The sequence below is a fragment of the Dermacentor silvarum genome, chromosome 4, assembly GCF_013339745.2.
Source record: "Dermacentor silvarum isolate Dsil-2018 chromosome 4, BIME_Dsil_1.4, whole genome shotgun sequence".
NCBI classification, from domain to species: Eukaryota; Metazoa; Arthropoda; class Arachnida; order Ixodida; family Ixodidae; genus Dermacentor; species Dermacentor silvarum.
In genome coordinates, this window is record NC_051157.2 from 180323223 (window position 1) to 180346736 (window position 23514).

The 23514-nt window shown below is 48.9% G+C and overlaps 1 protein-coding gene across 2 annotated transcripts in view; it reads right to left on the bottom strand.

Annotated features, from left to right (window-relative positions):
• Nucleotides 1-23514, bottom strand: part of LOC119450790 (protein regulator of cytokinesis 1-like) — a 61714-nt gene that overhangs the window by 18579 nt on the left and 19621 nt on the right. For both annotated transcript variants that reach the window (XM_049666244.1, XM_037714288.2), the window contains exons 6-8: nucleotides 21923-22067; nucleotides 13585-13814; nucleotides 2321-2464 (exon numbers count right to left, since the gene is read on the bottom strand). In XM_049666244.1, coding sequence (XP_049522201.1) covers nucleotides 2321-2464; nucleotides 13585-13814; nucleotides 21923-22067 — 519 coding nt within the window. The remainder of the gene's footprint in view (nucleotides 1-2320; nucleotides 2465-13584; nucleotides 13815-21922; nucleotides 22068-23514) is intronic.

Sequence of the window (23514 nt, forward strand, 5' to 3'; positions counted from 1 at the left end):
GTGACACATCACACTCGATGAGCGCGGACACACACTGTCAAACGCTGGCGGTGTGTGGAAGCGCCGCTGCAGAAGGGAGCGAAGTGACGACCGTGCTGTTGTCTATCGCTTCAACGCAAACGGAGCGCTAAGAACACACAGCACGCACAAAGCTATGAGATGCCGACGCACCTACACTGCCTAGATTCTACCCCAACGCAGATCGCTTTCAAGATACGGCCCGCGCGACCGCGCACCGCCTCGCAGTACGCAGTTGATGCCAGAGTACAGTACAACGTCACCCGCTATCCCTCCCCCCTCGCTGGTTCCTCGAGCGCAACGGAAGTAGGCGCGCTTCCTCCCTGCTTTTCTTTTTTGCGCGCGCAAGATTTAGGCGCCGTCATTGGCTCCCCTCGCACGTTTTCACTCGCAAATACAGCATACGGCGCGCGGCGACTGCATTATCGCCCTTGGACTTGATACGGAACATCTATGAGCCAAAACCAATTTTAGCGCCACAACGCGCCATAGACACATCTTTAGATAGCAAATACGGATCACAAGGGCCATACTTTTGCTGGCGGAAACCCAAAATACGTCATAGTTGTCGCCCCCGGCACTTTGGGCGGCCAATGCCATCGTCAAGCCACCAAGCCAAGCGACATGAAAAGTCAAAATGGCCGCTTGGGCCGGCGCGGGGTGGCGGTTCGCAACGTATGATGCGGGAACGGTCCCACAGTTGCGACGCAACAGCGGGGTTACCAATGCATTGGGTTCTATGGGAGCTGTGCCGGGACCGGCCGAAAATGACGTAACAGCCGGGAAAATGCAGCACCCGGCAACGTAACAGCGGGGTTCTACTGTAACACTATACGACGCTAAGACGCCATCGTGGCCGCTCGGGCTGGCGCGGAGTGGCTTCGCAACGTATGATGCGGGAACGGTCCCACAGTTGCGACAACAGCGGGGTTACCAATGCATTGGGTTCTATGGGAGCTGTGCCGGGACCGGCAGAAAACGACGTAACAGGCGGGAAAACGCACCACCCAGCAACGTAACAGCAGAGTTCTACTGTAACACTATACGACGCTACGACGCCATCGTGACGCTCGCTCTTCGTTTCCGATGCCTCGCGTGACATTCCAAGGATGAGTGCTTCGACAAAAACGGGGAAACGGGTGCGCATTACAATCGAGGGCACGTTAGAATCGAGTAAATACGGTAAGCGTTTCTTTTTTGAATTTTCGTGCCGAACCTGCATATAACGAAATCCTCTTTATAATGAAAATTTTCGGGAATTTGTCAATTTCGTTATATCCAGGTTGAACTGTATCCAGGAATTCGTTATACTTGACAGCGCGTGTCCGCGCTCATCGAGTGTGATGTGTCACAGCGTGTACCAGCGCGTCGGCAACATCAACTGGAAAAAGAGAGAGTGCCGGCTTGGCAGGCTAGGCCGGCTGCAGCAAGCGGCAGGATCAGGTTTGAATGAAGGGAGGGGGAAAGGTCACGCCCGCGGCGGCAAGATCGCTGGGTCGAGGGATGCAGGCCCCCCTCGCACACGTGCGCTCGCTTCACATTCTCCTCACCTTCTCCGCCGCGGAAGCACCTTCTCCGCCACGGAGAAGGTGCTTCCAGTTGCTGCTCGCGCAAAAATGACAAAATTTGGGGCGAAATCTCTAGGTTGTCGGAGGGGAAAATTCGTTATATCAAGGGGTTCTCCCGCTGCCACTTCGTTACGTAGAGGTCTCAAATACATGTGCTTCCATGGAGTAACGGCGGGGAATCGAAAAAGTTCGTTATATCCAGGAATTTGTTATATGGAGGTTCGTTATAAGCAGGTTTAACTGTATTTACAAGGTGATCAAGCGTTAAACCATATGGTAGAGAGCGCGCGCCAGCTCATCAGCGTCTCTTTCATCGACGCTCCTCTTGAAGAATAGTACCATGACAATGTTAACGATATAGATTACGTCATGCGATTCGATGCAGCAGTAACCCTCATGACTGTATGTTGCAAACTATGAAGTGATCATTCCTTGTAAGGTATCAGATCTCAACCTATTTGAAACAAGATGTGCGGAGTGACCTATTCTTCTATGTTGCAAACTGGAAGCACAAGCACACAGGTGAACAAATGTGTGGTTTGAAGTAACCTTGTGTAAACAGCTTGTAGTTGAACACACGAGCAATTTAGTAGGAGGCACTGCAGATCAAAAAAACAATTACAGTGTAAAATGCACGGAGTGAGTTCTGTGCAATCATACTACTGGCATAGCTTGTTCAACGCTGCCTGTAAATAATATAAGATTACGAAGACAAATAGTGCAAGTGCCCTCACCCTTTCAAGGCGTTCACGCTCTTTTTCTTCAGCATGTGCGCGCTGCTGGGAATCCAGGTGGCTGAGGAAGTCCTTACCCCACAACGCGAATATCTCGCTCCTGCCACTGTAGGTGGTAATGTAGTCTTTGATTTCTTGCCGGAGCTGAAACCAAAATTTAAAACAGCTGAGAATGCCAGATTGAAGAAATAGAGCAGAGGTGTCAATACTTTGGCCAGCACGAGATGAAAAAAGTTGGCGCAGTTTCACCTGAAAGGCGAAGCATCAATTGCGATAGCAAATTTGTAGAGAGCTATACGGAGTAATGATATTAGCTTTATCAGCTGTATAAACTTGGACATGCAGCAGCACCGGCAACACGCAGAACTGTTGTCGACGCCGTCGGCGTTTTGCCCGCGTTCGCTCAAAATGCGTGCGGCGTTGGTGACTGTTGCCTGAGCCTCTGATATAAATAGGCACTTGGTGCCGCAGCTAAAGGTCGCCTCCCTTCCCTCCCCCCCTCCCCCATGGCTTCTCGCGCGTCGGAAGAAGGCGTGTTTGCTCTACATATATGGTGATTGTAAAGGAGGAAAGAGACGCCTACTTCTGCAGCCCTTAAGAGAGCACTGCGCAGAACGCGCGTTTGTTCTCCGTCGTGCGTTCACTCCCCGTGAAAGCGCACGCCCCTCGCGCCCTTTCACTCACACATACAGCGCTCGGCGCGCGGCGACGATTTCATCTCCATTGACGTCATACGGAACCTCACGGCGACGGCGACGGCAGAAATCTGCTTTTGAGTGTCCATATAATTGCTATCGCAATAAAATTGGATACATTCAATACATCGAAGCATTAAGAAGCAATGCACTAGAGAACACGAAATGAACATCATGAGTGCTACACTTGCAAGGAAACTTCAATGCTCCAGGTTCAACAATATATGAGTAAACGTTAATGCGTTTCATGCTTTGACCGTTGATATAGTTAATGCTGGAACAAAATTCAACTGTTAGTACACCATTTCCAACTTTACCGTACTTTTCCACGTATAACCTGCACCATCAATTACAACAGCCACGGAAAGAAGAAAGAAATCCAGGCATATAACCGGCAGAAATAAGTGCATACAACAATGCTCAAATCTTCGCAAAAACAGTCTTAGTTCACGGATGCACAGCTCATTTGTGTTGTATCTTCGGCCAACAGCTCTGATCATTATTCTTAAAAGTCATCAAAAGCTTGATGAGGAACTCGCGATAATACATAGTATCGACGTTTGCTACACTTGCGACCACGTAGGCCACTGAGCCGACGTTTGCATCAGCAGCAGGGAAAAGAGAAGTAAGTGCCGCGGTTGTGGAAAAGCAAAATCGGAAGACGAAGAAGAACATCAATGCACTCCCCAAGTGCGAGGCGTGCGGCTGGCCCCACGTCACTGGGGACCAAACGTGCAAAAAGCAATAACAAATCCCATACATCGTACGATGCCGACACCGAAGGCGCCGACAAAGAGCAAGGAAGGCACATCTGGACGAAGAGTCGGACGTCACCGACGCAAGCGGCGACAGTTCGTTGGCCGCACCAGCTGCGCGGAGCGGCTAAATCCTCAGAACCCGATCTCAATCCGGAGCATGCTCCTGCTCGAGAAGAAGAGAATTCAAACCGAGGCAAGGAGAAAGCTCCTCTAGATCGAGATCCTGATCTCGGTCCCAATCCATCAAGCCGACATGTGGGCCGACAAAGTCAAGGGAGCGTCGCAGCCGTGTGGGAAGAAAAAGACGGACACATCAAGCAAAGAAACAAAAGGTGAGGCACAGCCCGAGCATAGGATCGATCCCTGTATCCAAGCGCTCGAAGCGGAAAATAGGCAGCTTAGGCGCGAGCTCGCAGAGCTTAAGGAAGCCTTCAACAGCATGAAAGAAAAATTTATAAACCGCGACGAGGTTGGCAGCAGTAACCCTGGACCGTTAGCCAGGCAGCCAAAACGCAACGCACTCAAACCGGAACCTATCAGCAACATGGAGGAGGAAAAAAAGGGCAACATAACCAAGGTCAGCAAGACCCCGTCCACCGCCTCGGCTTCCCCCGTCAAAAACGAGGGTAAATTGGAAAAGATCCTGAGTAGGATTATGGAAATGCTCTCCGCCATACAGTCAAGAGTAACGCTACCAGAAAGACCTAGGGCAGCCCAAAAGTAGACAAGCAACACATACTGAACCACTCCCAACAGGCTCGCATGTTTCTGAAAAATTTTATGGTAAACAAGATGGCGAAGACAAATAACAATACCTTCAAGATTTGGCAGTGGAACTGCGCTAGCTTCCAGAGGCGCAAAGCTACATTCAGCTCATCAGATTGGTGGTAGACAAGCCACAAGTCATCTTACTGCAGGAAACGCTCGCGGAAAAGGAGATCTCTCTATCGCGGTATTAGACAGTAGCGTACAAAAGCAAAACGGCAAGAGGCATCGCCGCCTTTAAAAAGAAGGTCTCCTTTTTGGAGCATGTCGTTCTAAAATATAGGATCGGACTAGAAGCACAATTGATCGAGATCGTGCCCAGTAGATGGAGCAATGCAAATGTCTTTATTCTTAACGTCTAGTGTTCGCCTGCGGACAGGAACAGAGACTTTAATGCACTATTCAATTCCGCAATCAGGGCAGCCCGAAACTCACCCCACTTAATTACGGGGGACTTCAACGCTCCGAACACTGTATGGGTATACGGCTTAAACAGCTGCTTTAACAGCAAGAAGGGCACAAACTTAGCTGGATGTGCAGCAGATTCCAACCTCATGCTCGACACGGATCCTAGGTTTCCCACCAGAAGGGGTAATTCGGTCAGTTGAGACACCACGCCAGACCTCGCATTCCTCTGAAATATCGAGGGCACGTGAGATAATCTCCAGCAGGACTGGGGTACAGACTACTACATTCTTGAAATCACGGTGCAGGAGTGGTATTCTGTAAGAGTCTACCTAGTGGACTGTCCATTCCGGCTGTCGCTGATTGGCTGCTGCTTGACATGCAGGAAGGAGACTGGCTGGCACCTTCCTGCACATCAAGCAGCAGCCAATCAGCGACAGCCGAAATGGACAGTACACTAGGTAGACTCTTACAGAATACCGCCCCAAGTCAAACCCAAACCTCTAGTCAAATACGGATTTGTACACTGGGATCTTTTCCGGAAAATTCGAGGTGAAACGGCCCCCTCAAGCGAATCCTTCAAAGATCTAATTGCCAATTTTAAACAGGCCATCAAAAACGCGACCAAAGAAATCACCAAACAACTCGAAGTCCCCAAAATGGACTCGCGGTTAGCACATCTCCTGGACGCTAAACACGCTCTCGCAGAGAGGTGGAAAACGCAGAAATAAAATCGCCGACTTCGAGCAAAACTAACGTCAGTAAACAATAGAGTGGTATTCGAGACAGCTGGCCCTGCAACAGTGGGACGAGACATGCAACGAAATGGACGGTCCATGATACGTTAAATCTCGCCATCGATAGGCTCATACATAAGCAGGTCACCTCGGGCCTCCGACTTAGCCTGGGGGCTTTTGCCCTCGGGCCCTAGTTTCTCTGGACCAAAAGAAAGTTCTTGCCATGCCATGCCCACCTCGGGCCTCACGAACAAAGTAATTGTCAATGACCTGGCGCAAACCTACCTCCCCGTCAAGGAAGGAGATTCGCAAGGCAGAAACACGAGAGCGGCATACACAGGGCTAGACAGGCCAGAATTAGACGAACCTTTCACAATTTCAGAGACAGACACGTACTCTTCAACTTAAATGGAAGATCGGCCCCGGGGCCGGACAGGAACACCAACAAACTCCTCGGGAACCTGGACGACAAGGCCATCGAAATCCTAACGGCAGAGATAAACGAGGTGTGGAGCTCAGGGCAGGTCCTGTCGGAATGGCGCACTGCCAAGGTGGTGCTCATCCCCAACCTCCGCACAAGAATAACCTGCGTCCCATCTCTCAAACATTTGTGCATTTGCAAAGTGCCCAAACATGCAGTACACAATCGAACCGTTGAACACATAGAAAATCGCAAACTATTTAGGCATAATCTAATAGGCGTTAGAAAGGGACTCTCGCCATGCAGAACGTAATGCTCCTCCTGAAAAGATCCATATTTGAGAACGAGACGCGGGACGTACAAGGCATCCTTGCACTCGACCTCGCGAAGGCCTTTGATAAGGTGGCTCACGAACACATCTTGAACGAAATATTCTCTCTCAACCTAGAGCAGAAATTCTTTAATTTCACTCTCTATATCCTATCGGAAAGGAAAGCGTTCCTTCGACCTGGCACGATCTCGGGCGGTCCTTACGAATTGAGCAACTGCAGGACCCCTCAGGGCTCGCTCCTATCCCCACTACTATTCAATATCGCCATGCATAAACTCTCCGACAGGCTGGCCGAACTCCCAAAAATAGGCCACGCAATCTATGCAGACAAAATCACAATGTGGTCCCCGGGGGGATCTCTGGCCGATCTAGAGCAATCCGTCCAGGCGGCCATTGGGGTAACGGAAGAATTCCTTACGTGCACCGGTCTAAATCTTTCACCAACCAAATCCGAACTCCTACTCTACAGAGTCGAGGCAGAGCGCTAGGAACCTCGAGCCTCTGAAAACGCTGCCAGTCGAAATTACAACACGAGAAAGGCCTCGTCTTGCACTCGCCGATTCCAACTTGCGCCTGCAAATTTCCTAATTTCAAAACACCACCTAATATTCTGTCGTCCTCATGGTAATCGAAAGCATAAATTAGACAACCAGGAGTCATCAAACAGACAGTGAGAAACGCAGTAAATTTGATGCACAAGATAGAACTAAAAAAAAAGACCATAGAGATTTACAAGAATGGAAAGAAATTAGTAGGGAAAATCTGTATGATAACACAAAGGGCAGTGCTTTGTTATTTGAGGCTCGGGCTGGTTGCCTATGGACAAAAGCATACCAGAGCAAATACTGTAGAACCTCATTCATATGTCTTGGAAAAATAAAAATGTACCAATGGGGAAAGCGTCCAATGCGAAGTCACTAAAAATTTGAAAGACTCAACTGTAGTTGAAATTTATCTAAAGCGAAGCATTGTGTGAATTATTGCAGCACGAGACGCTGAAGTGCACCACTCTTGTGGGACCCACACGGCCAGAGACGCCCATTGCTGCTTTGCAGCTTCGGCAAGCTTATGTTCGCACTCCTCGAATTCGGCCAGAGTCAGTGGCGTCGTCGGGCGAGAATTTGCGCGATAACAAGAAGTTATTTGGTCGGAAAGTTATGGTGTGCCCACTTTGCGACAATCGAGCTCTCATGGGGACCGAGCAACCCGAGACGCATTGTCGTTTTAAGACTGCTATGGTGAATGAAAGCAAAATCGAGGCAGAATAAGATGCCACAATGGTGGCAGAGCGAAACATGGGGGCAAACTTCATGCTGCCTGCAAAAGGGAAGGGAGGCGCATTTGGGTTATTGCCCATTAAAAGTGTGCAATAAGCTTCGAACAGCACTACACGATACGCACTGTGAAAAAGATGCGCGAAGATGCTTCTCCCAATAGATTGGCAACAAGGATATTTGCTGGTACAAGAATAGCAAACCGATTGCATGGCAACTTCTTCAAGTGGCACAGACAGGCAAGTGCTGCGGGGAAGCCGTCGTTGCGTTGCAGCTGCTTACTGCTCTCGACTGCACGTGCCGCAACTTTTTGTCGTTTGCAGAGGACCTAGTGGCTTGAAAACGTATCATACGATCTAGCTTGGTGATATACTGAACGTTGGTGCCGAAAGATTCTCTTTTCCGGGAACGTATCACAGCTCAGGCCACTTATAACGTAACCACTTACAGTGCAGGACCGAATGTAATGTGGTCTTTCCCGACTCCTGTTTAACTTCCCATAGAACTCAATGTACATGTACAGCGTAGACCACTTATAACGTAACCGTTTATAGTGCAGAACTGGCTACAACGTGGCCTTTTCCGACTCCCGTTTACCCTCCCATAGAACTCCACGTATACGCATACCGCTTACAGTGCAGCCGCGTGAGACGAAATACCAGTTATAATGCGGATTCCGCGGGAAAATCTCGCCGACAAGGGCGGCAGCGGGCACCCTACTCAACAAGGTGCGTGCTGCTGGCCGGCGTATGCGTTATTCAATGCAATCAAACTCTCGTTAATTCGGACTTATTTGGCCGCACATTGGTTAATTCGGACTACTTTCGGAGCTTGGTGAGCGAGGAGCGCCACAAATGTGCGACGCAAAAGAGGAAGAACGGCACTAGCGTCCAGCCGAAACGAAGCGGCAGAGTGCGCATCGCCACAGCCATCAGTTGAAATCGTACGTGAACGACAGCAACGCCGGAACGCTTAGAGCCTATTTGTGTCTTTAAAGCCTGTATTCTTGCGATTACCGCCGCGCATAGTACCGCGTTGGCCGCGGGCTATCGTAACTGCGTAGTCGTCATCCACGATCGCGTCGATAGCGGCCACGGTTTCTCCACAGCGTTCGCGGCGAACAGTAGTTTCGTTTTTACTCAGTACGCGCGTCGGTTGCGTGCCTAAAAACTGCGTACTCGCCATCGATGATCGCATAGATAGCGACCGCGGTTTCGACGACCAGTTGCAGCAACTGGGAATCGGGCGTGTGCCTTTAGCACCGCAAAGTCGCCGTTCATAATTGCGTCGATAGCGGTCATGGTTTTTTCCGCAGCGGTTGCGGCAAACAGTTTCGTTTTGACTCGATACAAAGCTGTCGAGCTTGAAAAGCACCGGTTACATCGCGATTATGTTTTCGCCAGCTCACTGGAGAAAACGTAATCACGATGTGCGCGCGATGGTACAAAGCATGTCTACATACAGTAAAAGCTCGATGATACGAATCTCACGGGGTCACGAAAAATATTCGTATTAGCCGAAATTCGTATCATCGAAACACAATTAAAACTACTGTCGAATCTCAATAATTCGAACTCGAAGGGGCCCGAAAATTTGTTCGAATTAAACGGACGTATTTTTGAAGTATTCGTGCACCATAGCACGATGCACGAACGGTGCGAGTCGTAAAATATCGCGGCGCACAAGCGCATAGCAAGCGCGGGCCACGAAACTGCCCACGCCGGCTAACGGTCGCTTCCCGATAACGACAGAAAACGAAGCTTCAGGGAGCGAGCGGGCGGCGCCGGCACACGGGTGCACGCGGAGGCCGTCGAAGGTGAGGGAGGAGGGCGGCAGGGAAGCGGATTTGGCCGCGTCAACTCCACCGCTTCGGTGGCTCCCCTCGCCCTCCCTCTCAACTCCCTCGTAGCTCTCTCACCTTCGACTCCGTGCGCACATCTCCGTGCGCGCCCGCCGCCGTGCTAGCGCCAGCTTATTTTAGCCGGCCCCTGAAGTTTCGTTTTCTGCCGTTATCGGGAAGCGAGCGTTTGCGGGCGTGGCAGTTTCGTTGGCCCGACTGTGCCTCCGCCGCTGCTTTCCTCTGTGCTGCTGCCGCGGCGTGCAAGGTCAACATGTGACTAGAAAATAGAGGAGAAGGGTTCACTGCCATTTTATCCGCGTGGCTGAGACGTCGGCACTAGTGTGTGCTAGAATACGGTTGTCTAGAACACTCTAGTCGGCACGTACACGCTTGTTCCGGCGCGATGCAGAAACGGCGGCCTTGCAATTTGAGAGAGAGGGAAATTTCCGCCGCGGGTTCTTTTTTTTTCCCCGTTCCGTCGCGCGCGCGGCATTGAGGGATCTCTCTTGAGCTTTTGCTCTATGGCGGTGTCGGGGCAATGCCGGTCGGAGGCGCCGCCGCGTGATTTGGCGCGCTGCTAAGAGCATTGTCGGTGCACGGTATGTTCGAAATAAGCATGTTCGAATTCGCTTGCTTCGCGTTGACGTTGAACGAAAGCACGTTTTTCATGATAGTCTCGCTGTGCAACAATTGTACTCAGTGTTGACGTTGCGAGGCCTAGCTCCTTAGCCAACTCCGTCCACTTCCTCTTGGGATCCTCCTCGACCTTTCGAAGAATGTCTAATTTCGCTTTAAAGGAGAGTGCTTTCCCTCGCTGCGACTAGGCAAAACGGCGCAAACACGAAGAACGCGGCCCGAAGCGCAGCAGCCACTCCATCTGAGGGCTCGCATAAAAGGAGGAAAAGTACAAAAGCACCAAAAGCGCCACCGCTTCAAAATCTTCGCGCCCAGTCACGGAGTCCGCGCTGTCCGGCGCCGCGCCTCCGCACCAAAAGAGAAGGAGAGAAAGCGCGTGACTGCGCGCTGTTCTCTTGCGCGGCCGTGGGTGGGGCGGCGTTTATTCGTATCAACCGACGCAGGCTGAAAATCGATTTGTAACAACCGTTCTCTAGCACGTTGCAAAGTAATGGGGCTCGGCCGGGACCACCGAAAAATTCGTATCATCCGGAAATTCGTATTAGCCGTGATCGTATCATCGAGCTTTTACTGTACTTGGTCTACATGTTTTGCATACGTACAGGGCTTGAAAATCATTGTTTTGGTTATAATGAGGTACCGCTTATAGTGCAGATATTCGCGACTCCGGCGACTTACGTTATAAGCGATCTACACTGTATATGCATTGTGCTTGTAATGCAGTCATGCGAGACGAAATACCGGTTATATAGCAGTTGCCAGAAAATCCCGCACACATGTGAGCGCAGTTCTCAACGAGGCGTGCGGGCCGAGGTGAGAGCGACAAGGGTGATTTGAGACAAGAAACCTTCGAACGAACAAAACTCGGAGAAAAAACTTGGCAGTGGCACGCGGTTGACGTGGACTCGGATTCTTCAGTTTGTATGCACAAAGTAAACACAGTCGTCGATGGAATTTTTCAGACACAAATGGAGTCATAAAAATGTATGCTTATCGGGCAAGCCAGAAAAAAATTTTGCCAGGAAAATTAATTTGTTGTTATTTTACAACGCCAGCACCGTCGCAAATCGGTCGAGTGCGTTTCATGTCCATCACGATGCGCAACGTCGTGAAGTGCAGCTATCGTGCGTGCGACCTTGACGTCGTGACACTGTCAGTTCGAACTGCTCCGCAAGTTCATCAGTACGCAATGTTGTCCATACGCAAGCTTTCGCCACTGCGCACATACAAACATTTGCTACATGGTAGTTGCCTGTTGATCGCCCGCAAACCCCGCTTCACGAGCGCTGCCATCTCGTCATCTCACGCCTTATCTCTGTCTACGTGTACGAACATATATCAAGGGCGAGCTTCCTGCAATGGCATGCCGGTCGACACTCCCGCCGGTAGGCCTAACACAGCGGAATTTTGACGGGAGTCGGCAGCCAAAGTTGCTGTTCGGTGCAGAGTCCATGAAATAAATGCTTTGCAGTGGCTGTATGGCACTTGGACAGCGGAGGAACCACCTTGCAAATGAAAGCGTGGGCACATCCTGCCATATGCTTCGATTCGCGGACACCTGCGGCAGCTTGGTATACAAGTTTTGCACGTGCACAGTCTGAAAAATGTTTTGGTTATGGTGTGGTACCGCTTACGGTGTGGAAAATCTAGACTGCGGCGTCTTACATTATAAGCGGTCTATGCTGCAGCCGGTAAAAAAAAAAATTCAGAGCCCTTCCACAACTGTGAAGATGAAAGCCAGTGAAGCTGAGACTATGGTGGGTCTGCTATAGTGAATATTGCTATAGTGAATTTATATATGATCATTAGTGATTATATTGAGCGTCTTCAGCATGTTCATCAAAAAGCATCAACACCAGCGTCTTCTTTTCGCCCTGCACGATGGCCAACTAGTGCGTTTGTTGCGCCAAGTCTGCCCCATCATCAAAGACTAGTGTATGAGTCATAGCGTTCATAGCCGTGGCACACTGCACGGCATCATGAGGATCCTGATATCAGGATCCTGGAACATGTGGTTAAACGAGCGTCCGTCCCATAGTGAGTCCAAAGGTCAACTTCTCATAACAGCGCTAGCGTGATCTCTATGTCACGAGACAAAGGGGCACAACTGGTGGGACATGCCGCTGCCGAGTAGCCGAGTATCGCGACACTTGTGAAAGAGGCATCGGCGATGGTGAGGGGTATAATGGGCCATCCATCATCCGCTTTGACACCTGTGCTAAGGCGCAACTGGCGAGAAACCGCCATGCACATGGAGCCAAAGAAAATGCTGATGATAGTTTTTTTTTCTACACGCGGACACGATTCAGGGGAACTTCGCCTTTAACAGCTTCGCCGTAAAAAAAAAAAAATAAGTGTAACTGTATTGGGTCTTTTTTGCATTCTCAATCACGAACACTGCTTGCCGCTGGGAAATCGTATGAAATTGGATTGTATCAATGACGCTCTGGCTCACAAGTTCACAGGAGCCTCATCTACAGTTTGGCAACATTTTTTTTTATTATGTTCAAAAAGTGTTCCACCAATCATCTCTAAAGGATGGATTAACCTGCAATTCTTGGTGGGATAGCTGAACAGTTGTGATGTGATAGCCAGCCCGCACGCAGTTGGCGCCACAAACTGGACCGCGTGTCACCACCGTACCCACGGGAGTAAACTCAGTGCATGGTAGTGCACGCACTCAAGCGTGGAAGCACAAGGTGGCCACTGTTGCACGTACTTTGGAAAAGAATGAGAAGAGACCACATTGGCAGAGGCAGACACAGCTGAGGAAAGGAGCAGGGAAGATGGGCATCAACATTCAAGAGACCAACAATTGCCGGAGGGACCTGGTCGAGCACCGAAACACCCAAGGGAACCTCGAAGTGACATGCCTTCCCCCTCCAGTTGCCCAGCAGACGCACATGAGCCGCTCACTATTTTGTGTCGCTGAATGGATTGCTCGAGGAGAGACTGCAGGCAGTATTCCCTTCCGAACCCCGTGTAAGGAACGCTTTGTATTATTCTAGCATGCCGAATGCCTTATAACTGTCTAGCTTGCTATTTTTGTGCTTTAATGCCTGTTTGTGAGCAGTGCTTGCCGTTTTTTTTCTCACTGCAATCACCAGCGCCTCTGGCTTGCGCAATTAAGACTGCTCCAAATCTTAACAGCTGTAAAGAAATTTGGTCTGACCAGGCAAAGAGCACTATTTGCATGAAAAGGGATATTGGCAATGTTGGCTGATACTCCCATTTTTTAGGAGAAACTGGCAATAAAAAAACATGCTCTCCTGATGGCTGATGGTGCCGTGACAGTGACGGATTGGACAACGGCTATGAGATTTAGGCCTTAGGCTGGCTGGTTAATGCCAGCGTTGACATCACTCGCACCCATCACCAATTCCCACAGGTACAGGTACACACCCTCGGGAGCTCAGTCTGCAGACGCTGCCTCTCCTTGGTCTCGAGAAGGAGGCGCCCTCCCCGGTTCATCAGGCGAGATGGGTCCATGGCAAGCTTCTCCAGCTCGAGAGATCGCAGCCACAGGGCTTCATGACGCTCTGCCTTGGCTATGATGACCTTGTTCTCAGAGTAGAAGTCCTTCAGGGACTTCAGTTGCTCCTCCAACTTTGCCAGGTGTTGCTCGGTGACATCTGGAAAGGCGCAAAGCGAACATGAACAAAAGACATTCTAGAGACAGAGCACAAGAATCTTGGCAAGACCATCGTAGCACAAGAAAGACAAGACCAGACACCAGTAGTGCCCGTGATGTTGTCCGGTGCTGTCTTGGGTCTGTGTTACTTGCGCTACGATGGCTTAACCAAAAATGAACCAACTAGCCCTAGAGCAAGTTATATTGAGAGAACAAGTAGCTGATGCCAGCGAGCGAGTGTCAACCATGCTTCATTGGCAAGCACTTAATTTCCAGCCTTCATAAAGGGCAGGTAAAGGTTAAACTGCAACCGAGATAGCTTTCCGACATTAAGGAAGTCCTGGTTACAATGCGCAGTCAGGAGACGACAACATGTTATGACCACGTTTTCTCGTGTGGTTAGTCTGGGCCATGCCAACACATCCTGTGTCGTGTGCATTTGATTCACAAGTGTGATGGTCAAGAACTACAATAGTAAGTGCAACGGCTGTGTGCCCCAGTGAACAAACCGAGTTGTCTGCAATGAGGTAAGTCTCATAATAGAAAACTCAGACAAGTTGAACGGCAGTCGGCAAGTGAACATGCCAAACACGCAGATTCCGTGTGATGACATTGATTTCTGCACAGTTGCATACAGTAAAAGCTCGATGAAACGAATCTCACGGGGTCACGAAAAATATTCGTATTAGCCGGAATTCGTATCATCGAAACACAATTAAAACTACTGTCGAATCTCGATAATTCGAACTCGAAGGGGCCCGAAAATTTGTTCGAATTAAAAGGACGTATTTTTGAAGTATTCGTGCACCATAGCACGATGCACGAACGGTGCGAGTCGTGAAATATCGCGGCGCGCAAGCGCATAGCAAGCGCGGGCCACGAAACTGCCCACGCCGGCTAACGGTCGCTTCCCGATGACAGAAAACAAAGCTTCAGGGAGCGAGCGGGCGGCGCCGGCCCACGGGTGCGCGCGGAGACCGTCGAAGATGAGGGAGGAGGGCGGCAGGGAAGCCGATTTGGCCGCGTCAACTCCGCCGCTTCGGTGGCTCCCCTCGCCCTCCCTCTCAACTCCCTCGTAGCTCTCTCACCTTCGACTCCGTGCCCGCCGCCGTGCTGGCGCCAGCTTATTTTAGCCGCCCCCTGAAGTTTCGTTTTCTGCCGTTATCGAGAAGCGAGCGTTTGCGGGCGTGGCAGTTTCGTTGGCCCGACTGTGCCTCCGCCGCTGCTTCCCTCTGCGCTGCTGCCACAGCGTGCAAGGTCAACATGTGACTAGAAAATAGAGAGGGGTTCAATGCCATTTTATCCGCGTGGCTGAGACGTCGGCACTATTGTGTGCTAGAATACGGTTGTCTAGAACACTCTAGTCGGCACGTACACGCTTGTTCCGGCGCGATGCAGAAACGGCGACCTTGCAATTTGAGAGAGGGTGAAATTTCCGCCGCGGGTTTTTTTTTCCCCGTTCCTTCGCGCGCGGCATTGAGGGCTCTCTCCTGAGCTTTTGCTCTATGGCGGTGTTGGAGCAATGCCGGTCGGAGGCGCCGCCGCGTGATTTGGAGCGCTGCTAAGAGCATTGTCGGTGCGCAGTATGTTCGAAATAAGCGCGTTCGAATTCGCTTGCTTCGCGTTGACGTTGAACGAAAGCACGTTTTTCATGATAGTCTCGCTGTGCAACAATTGTGCTCAGTGTTGACGTTGCGAGGCCTAGCTCCTTAGCCAACTCCGTCCGCTTCCTCTTGGGATCCTCATCGACCTTTCGAAGAATGTCTAATTTCTCTTTAAAGGAGAGTGCTTTCCGCTTGCGAGACATAGCTCGCTGCGACTAGGCAAAATGGCGCAAACACGAAGAACGCGGCCCGAAGCGCAGCAGCCACTCCATCTAACAGCTCGCAGAAAAGGAGGAGAAGTACAAAAGCACCAAAAGCGCCACCGCTTCAAACTCTTCGCGCCCACTCGCGGAGTCCGCGCTGTCCGGCGCTGCGCCTCCGCACCAAAAGAGAAGGAGAGAAAGCGCGTGACTGCGCGCTGTTCTCTTTCGCGGCCGTTGGTGGGGCGGCGTTTATTCGTATCAACCGACGCAGGCTGAAAATCGATTCGTAACAACCGTTCTCTAGCACGTTGCAAAGTAATGGGGCCCGGCCGGGACCACGGAAAAATTCGTATCATCCGGAAATTCGTATTAGCCGTGATCATATCATCGAGCTTTTACTGTATTTGTGGCGATGCAGAGCTCGCATTTCAGAAGATTATGCAGTGAAGTCAGGGTGCATAATATGTGAAAATTTGAATTTAAATTTCACCTTCAAGTGTGGCTTCATAGCAGCATGTTCCATGCCGACGTGAAACCACACCTCCAGGCAAAGTTCTCCACCATCTAAAGTTTTGTTACCTCCTAGTGAGTTAACGGATGGACATAAAGGAGTACTGCTGGTTCCATTCCAACAATTTCTCAAGTGGGTGTCCTTCCCAAATGTGGAGCTCCCACATTTGCAGAGCACCAGGTCGGGTGTGCGCTTGTCCTTATTTTACCGATAGGTACCCAGCGGCAGATGTTCGTCTACATTACCACAGCCATGGTAACAGATGGCCAGAGACCTTTCAAATTTCTGAGATGAGAAACCTGAGAAATAGCCAAGCCCTGGGCCAGGGGACACCTCTACCTGTCAGAAAGACTGGTGGGTTCCCCGGTGGCACTGAGATTTGATCAAAGTATCTCCCACATACGAGGCTGACACTCAACCATTTCACCACTGCACAGATAAGATTTCTTCTAGTTAAACAGGATTTCAAGCTGTGCAAGCTTAAAATTATCACAAGTCAACTGTATAACGCAATCAATTTGTCCGAACACTAACAGGACACCTGGTTTCCTGTGTTTATGGGTACTTTTTTTTTTCTTAAATAAAGCTCAAGGTGGTCATGCGAGAGCTACAAATAAGAAAAGAATGTCGGTAGCCAGTAGCAGAGGTAAGGCAACTGAAACAGTTATTGAGCAATTTTCGGAGCAGAGTAATCTTGGCTTTGGTACAGAATATTTTGAATTTGGAGCAGGTTAAACGAGGGCAAGGGGGAAGAAGTTTTGGAATTGCAAATTTCAAATTTGGAGCAACTTAACTGGAGTAGAACACACGAAATTTGGAGCAGCTCAATCAAGTAATTGCAATTTTTACACTAGTCCTTTCATTTTCGATGAACTCCCTGCAGGGTTTTTAAAAAACTACCTTATAAAAATCCAACTTCACAGGCCCACAAGAGACTGCTGTGTGCCACTTTCTAGAGTTTGCCGGATTCAGTGAATCCCATTACAGCAGAACCTCGGTGATAGGAATCTGGCGGAGTCGCGAGAAATATTCGCATCACCCAAAATGCATGTCAAAACAAACACAAAATCCAGAAAAAATGAATTTATTTTTATCAGAAAAAATTCCTAATAGTGGAACCTCGTTGATACCTTCTACGCTGCTGCGTTTTCCCAGCTGCTACGTCGCGTTTTCGCGGTCCCGACCTAAATACTACATTGACTGCCCTGTATCAAGGTTCCCTTCGATACGGCGCCAATCTGTAATTTTCCTGCATCTTATATTGCGTTTGAATGTGGCAGTCACGTAAATTTAGCGGCGCAGCCAGCTTGTACGTTGCAACAAGCGACCAACACACTACTGATATGGCGCAGCCGCGCGGGCGCCGCATCACATCGATCTGCGGCGTGCGCTAAGTGCGAGCCCGCATGGGCCTCATCTTCAAAATGATCTGCAATGTTGACAAAGTGCGCCTAGTGCCGGATAGCTCAGTATGCGCTGTGCTTTCGATGTTTAGTTCGCGTTGAAGCGAGAGACAGCCTCTACCGCCGCGCTTCCTTACTCCAGCGTTGTCATCATGCGAGATGGGTTCGTGTTTACCTGTGCACGCGTGACACCGTGCTTGTTAATTTAGTTAGTATGCCTATGCTTACAAGTTTATACGGGCGATAAAGCTACTATCCATACTTCATACAGCTGTCTATTAATTTGCTGTCGCAATCGTTGCTTCGCCTTGCAAGCGAAACTGCGACTTTTTTTTTCTTCTTTTTTTGCAGCCCCTTGAAAAATGCATCAACAGGGTTCTACTATCCGTGTGTATTTTCTTGCCCAAATCGTCAACGATCGCCTTCTGGAAGGCGTGAAAGTGCGCGCACGTGATCTCGCGAATATTTTCGCACGCCACTGAACGCCTCGGCAACGTCGAGTGCATAGAGCGTTTTGGCCGTCGTGGCTGCTGCCACTCTCGCTGGTCAAAGCATCAACTAGGATGTGATGTGGTCCAGTCCACTCGACGTAGGGACCAATGAGAGATTGCGCAGCCGCGTGACGTAGTTGGTTGCTTGGCGACTATAGATCCCGTCCAGATCCCGCTGTGCCGGCTTGTCTGTGCCGATCGCTTTGCTGGCTCGGCCGCCGCCGTCGCTGGTGCTCACGCGTTCGTTTGATCCGCAGCGGCACGGCAACGCGTTTGTAACAGCCAATGTTTTTCGTATTAAAAGCAATGCATTTCGGCCAGGCAATGTTTCGACTTCGTATTGTCACGACGGCGAAAGCTCGAGGGACAAACAAACCGCACTTGTCGGCAGAGGCAGTAACAAGAACGGACGGTTTTAAAATACCGCGCGCTAGTCGCTGCTTCTTCTTGCTTATGTGCCCGTATGTCTTTTTACGCCGTCGTCATCGCCGCGCTAGACACGTGGCAGTATCACACCGAAATTCATACCAGCCGTGATTGTATCAGCGGGGTTTTGCTGTAATTAGAGCCCCTTTAATCGACTGAAATAACCCGAACACCATTTTGGGTCCCGTCACAGCACCAGGTATTTAAATGAAGAAAAAAATTCCCGCAGAAACGATTTCACAATAAATGTCGATGTTAATGCGAGAAGCATTAAACCAATGTAGCAACACACTAATGCCACCACTGAAATGCATCATGTATGAGGCGCATACTGCAGCCAGGATGCTCTGTTGCGCTTCACTCTAGACACGATGTTCGATCAAGCGGCGGCACCGTGAAGTGCACGCATGGCCTCCGAGATGCGTGGTGTGCTGGTGCCTGCGAACGCCGAGAATTCTCGGGCTGCCCACAAGCCCGTGGGTTCGACTGCGCCCTGCCTAATATAAGTTCTTAGTTTTTTTCGCTGCAGAATGGCATGCAATACCGTATTTTTGCGCATACTATAACCTGCACCAAAAATCTGAAATACCGTATTTACTCGCATAATGAACGCACTTTTTTTCCCGAAAAATATACGCAAAGTTGGGGGTGCGTTTACTATGCGGGGTAAAATTTTGAGCGACTTTTTTTCCGTGGCCACCTCCAAAAAAGTCGAAGTTTCGCCCGAAAGGCGAACCATCGATTGCGATAGCAAATGCGTACGCAGCTATACAAAGTAGTTTTATCGGCCGTATAAACTTGCAAAGTAATTTAACCGGCATGGTGTCGGCGCGCACAGGCAAACATGAACACATCACACTCGATGACAGCAGACACTCGCTGTCAAAACGCTGGCGTGAGGAAGCGCGGCTGCAACAGCGACCGAAGTGACCTTACCTTTGTGCCGTGTATCGCTTCAACGCAAACCGAGCGGCGAAAACGGAGTACGCACAAAGATATAAGCCGCCGTCGTACCTAGACTTGGCCCCCGACGCAGATAGCTTTCAACATAGGGCGCGTGCGGCCGCGACAGAATACGGCGCGTTTTCTCCCTGCTTTCCTCCCTTGAACTCGGGAGATAGAGCCACGATCGTCGGCGCCCACGGCAATAATGCGCCTTGTGTGTGTCCATACGATTGCTATCATAATAAATGTAGGAGACACATGGTACGATTCGGCGTCCAATACAACCGTACCCGCCGGACGCCATATCGGACAACGAATCGTACCGTGTCTCTACTACTTCACGTGAGCCAACAAGTTCAGGGTGCATTTATTATGCGGCAGAAAAAAAAATCTCAATTTTCACGACTAAAGTTGGAGGTGCGTTCATTATGTGAATGCGCTCATTACACGAGTAATTACGGTATTTAACAGTAAAGTCTAGGTGCTAGTTATATGCGTATTCCACCTTAAGGTGTGGCAACTATGAAGCAAAGGAGAAGGGAGCTTCAACATGCAGAGGTGGGGAGGTGGGCAGGGTTCCCTAGGAGATAAAGAAAAAACTTTGAATGAGAGAAACTTTCTCGGTTGCCCATTCTCCTCCTCTTTATGGCTTACCACAAAGGTAATTGAAGAAATACTCTATAGTAATTGATAACTTCTATGTTACTTAAATTAGAACTTTTCTTAACATTGCATAGATAAAAAAAAGTTGGCCTGGCCCTTTTCAGTTAATCAATCCACTGCTGGCCTTCATAAGATGCTTATATGCACTAAGAATTGCTTCTAAAATGTTTCTCAGTCATCATCCTTCGCTTTTGTTGGGAAGACATCAGCAGTGACACCGAAAACTTGCTCGAGGTGGAAAAAGAGGGAAAGGGGAGCTTAGCCAGTTCACTTGATGTGTGCACTGGAGGGTAGGACGGTGTTGTAATGTATAAAGATCTTGCGCACAATATTGTGGTTACTCAGCACCTAGATAATTTATGAAGCTCAGTGCTTCAATGTTGCTGGGACTTGGAAAATATGCTCCCGGTTGGGCCAGTGAAAAGCTATGAAAATCGTCTGTATGTAAATTACTAGCACTAACGTTCCAAGTGACCTTCGCTATCGAGATGTACCCGCACCTGTTCCAACTTATCGGCGAACATCTGGTGGAGTGTTAACATGAGGCAACGAATACATTGAGCCTCAAGGAATGCACATTAGGGAGGCTGTTGCGTGGCATGATCTCGGGCGCTGTACTGCAGTTCTTGCCAAATTCAAGTTCTCAACACAATCTTGCTGGTTGCAGCTTGCCTCGTCAATAAAGTAACTGGTTACATGTCATTGGTTACTAAAGAGAAACTGAATTACAGTGAGCATTACAGAGGAAACAAAGTAATCATTAAGCTACAAATTAAGTTACGTACCGGCAGCTAGCCGTGGGAACCTAGCTGCCGGTACGTCCTTCGTTCTTGTCCCTCTCCCTCAGGGGCGCGGCTTGGCACAGCGTTAGGTATATCGAATATACCGGTGAACGGGAGTTCAATGTATGCGCAGTACATTGCTATCTTTTGCATGGGATTTTCAAGGGGATTGTAGAGCTGTTCGATAAAGACAATACTTCGATATATCCGAGTTTGATACAACCCGGGATCGACAGTAGTATGCTTTAGCCCATAACCGAGAAAAAAGCTGCAACATTCTTACAACATGGGTGCTTCCAATGACTTTCAATCGTATGTCCTTAGACTTAAACATCACTTTTCCACTGCTACAGTGTCCTCGCAGGCGAAGAGCACTCCATTCAAAATTTTTGCATTTTTTAAATTTTACAACGTGTACGTGAAACAACCACACAAATGAAATAAACAACACGGTTATGTATATGCTCTTAAAGGAATAGGACGATAGGTGAAGATGAGACACACATAGCGCACATACTATGTAACTCGGTGTACTGAGCAAAAATGAACACATTAAATGATTCGAATTATTATTAACAGTTGCCACATGAAAAGTAATTTAAACTAAGCTGTCTGCCAATGGCAGGTAACCGAGCCAGCAGAGCTCATTTTGTCTACTGGCAGCACTGCTAAATAGGACTGTGTGCACGTTGTGGTGTCTCATGAGATAAATATGAAGATATACATTCCCAAGTCCCCAACAAAACATGACCACGGGAGCGCTAATACGGTCGCTCATTATCACACGTGAATGCTGCAGAACACAGGCTGGCATGATGCAATGCTTGACAATTGAAGTAACTCCCAATATCTTGAAAATAAAGTTAACAAAACCCAGGCTATTTACTTAACTGCCACAGCCCTCTAACACTGGCCTAAACACGCACGATTGGTTCTCGCGCTTAGTGTTTTCGAGCAGCTCGACACAGCAGGTCGCAAATGTAGCAAACTGGCACAGCTGTACCACCCAAGCAGAACCAATGAGAACAATCTCCTTTCTGCAGTTTCGCATAAAACCGTGCATGCAAATAATAGCGCTCACCTTCACAGTCATCGTCGAGGTAAACCCGACTCTTCGGCAGACAACACTTCTTGTACCAAGTCAGTAATTCATCTTTGACTCTGACGACGAACTCCCGAAGGCGTTCTCGCTTCTTCCGCTCGTATTCGGCGAGCTTGTCCTTGAGCTGCAAAGGCAAGGAGAACAATGAAAAGTGTGAGTACACAGCCAAACAAGCACGTCCCGACACCAGTTGCAGCGCAGACACGGCGGAACCGTTCAACTTGAGTTTTTGTGAGCATGCTGGCAGAGCGCTGGAGGCCTCTAATTTCACACAATGCACGTCATTCGATGAAAGCACGGAGAAATGCTGTGTTCTTTAGAAGCATCGACTCGCGTCTTATGAAAAGCGCTCTTGCGTGGTAATCTTAGAATTGAAGAAAAAATAATAAGAAAATGCTAGTAACAGCAAAGAAAAAAAATCCTACAATTTGAGGAAATCGGCTAAAAATTGATTAGTCAACATGTTGATTGTCTATTAGCCGTTTGCCAACTTTGTTCTGTAGAGATGCTGTGGACAGGCACTCTACTCATACAGTCACAGCAAAAATGACCTGCACTCCTAACAAATGCTTACGCAGTTTATTGATGAAATATTTGCATGACTGCAACCAAAATTGTGGCCGCTGTTACTTGTTCATTCTATATTTGGTGTCATTGGTGCAAGTTCTTCAGAATATGTGACGATTCCGAAAAATTGGGTCAACAACTGTATTTATATTCTTTTCAAATCAGTTTCGGCTTTTACTAGACAGAAACGAAATAAACTTTTGAACAACAACAACAATAAATCCAAGAAAGCGGCACTTTACAATAAAACCATAAGAATTAGCAGGTATGCATGTTCCATGAAATAAACGCAGGGGTGGGACTGCCCAAAGTCATTTTGGTGCAACTTTTGGAGCAAGTTCACAAGGTGATCACAAATAATGCGACAGCAGGAGGCAAAGAACCCTTAGACTGTGCTGCCTGTGCCACAAGGCAGCTGCAAACATGAGACTGTGCTGCGCAGCTATTTCTATGCACATGATGACAGTGACGAACTGGCACCAATAGTAGCCGTAAGCAAAGAAGTAAAGAAAGCAGTTATCTGGTAGAAAACAATCTTTCGCTGTTCTTTGGTGGTGCAAGGCAGGCTTTCCGAAGAGCTTCGGCTTATCCAATTGTAATTCCCTGCACCCCACACTGAAATTGGGAAGCTGGCATCAGTAGAGAGAGAAGCGATTGGTGCATTTCCAGTAGTTGGACGTCGAGCAAGTTCATGGGTCAGCTTGCCCACAAAGCATTGGGTGTTGAGTTCGTCAAATGTTGCACAGTGAAATTAAAAGAAAGGCTCCAAATATTATGCAAGGTGCTTTCTTAAACTAACAATTACAGTTGTGCAGAATAAATTTTCCTTGCTGACATTCTATTAACTTTGTGAAAATACAGTAAAGGAGGTCACAAAATAACTTCACAATAAAGCCAAAATTGATCTGCTGTCCAAGATTTCCATCAAGGCTCAATGACTGAGGCCACACAGACGGACTAATGGAGCTTTCCTACGAGAGTTCTTTTGACATCGTAGACTAATA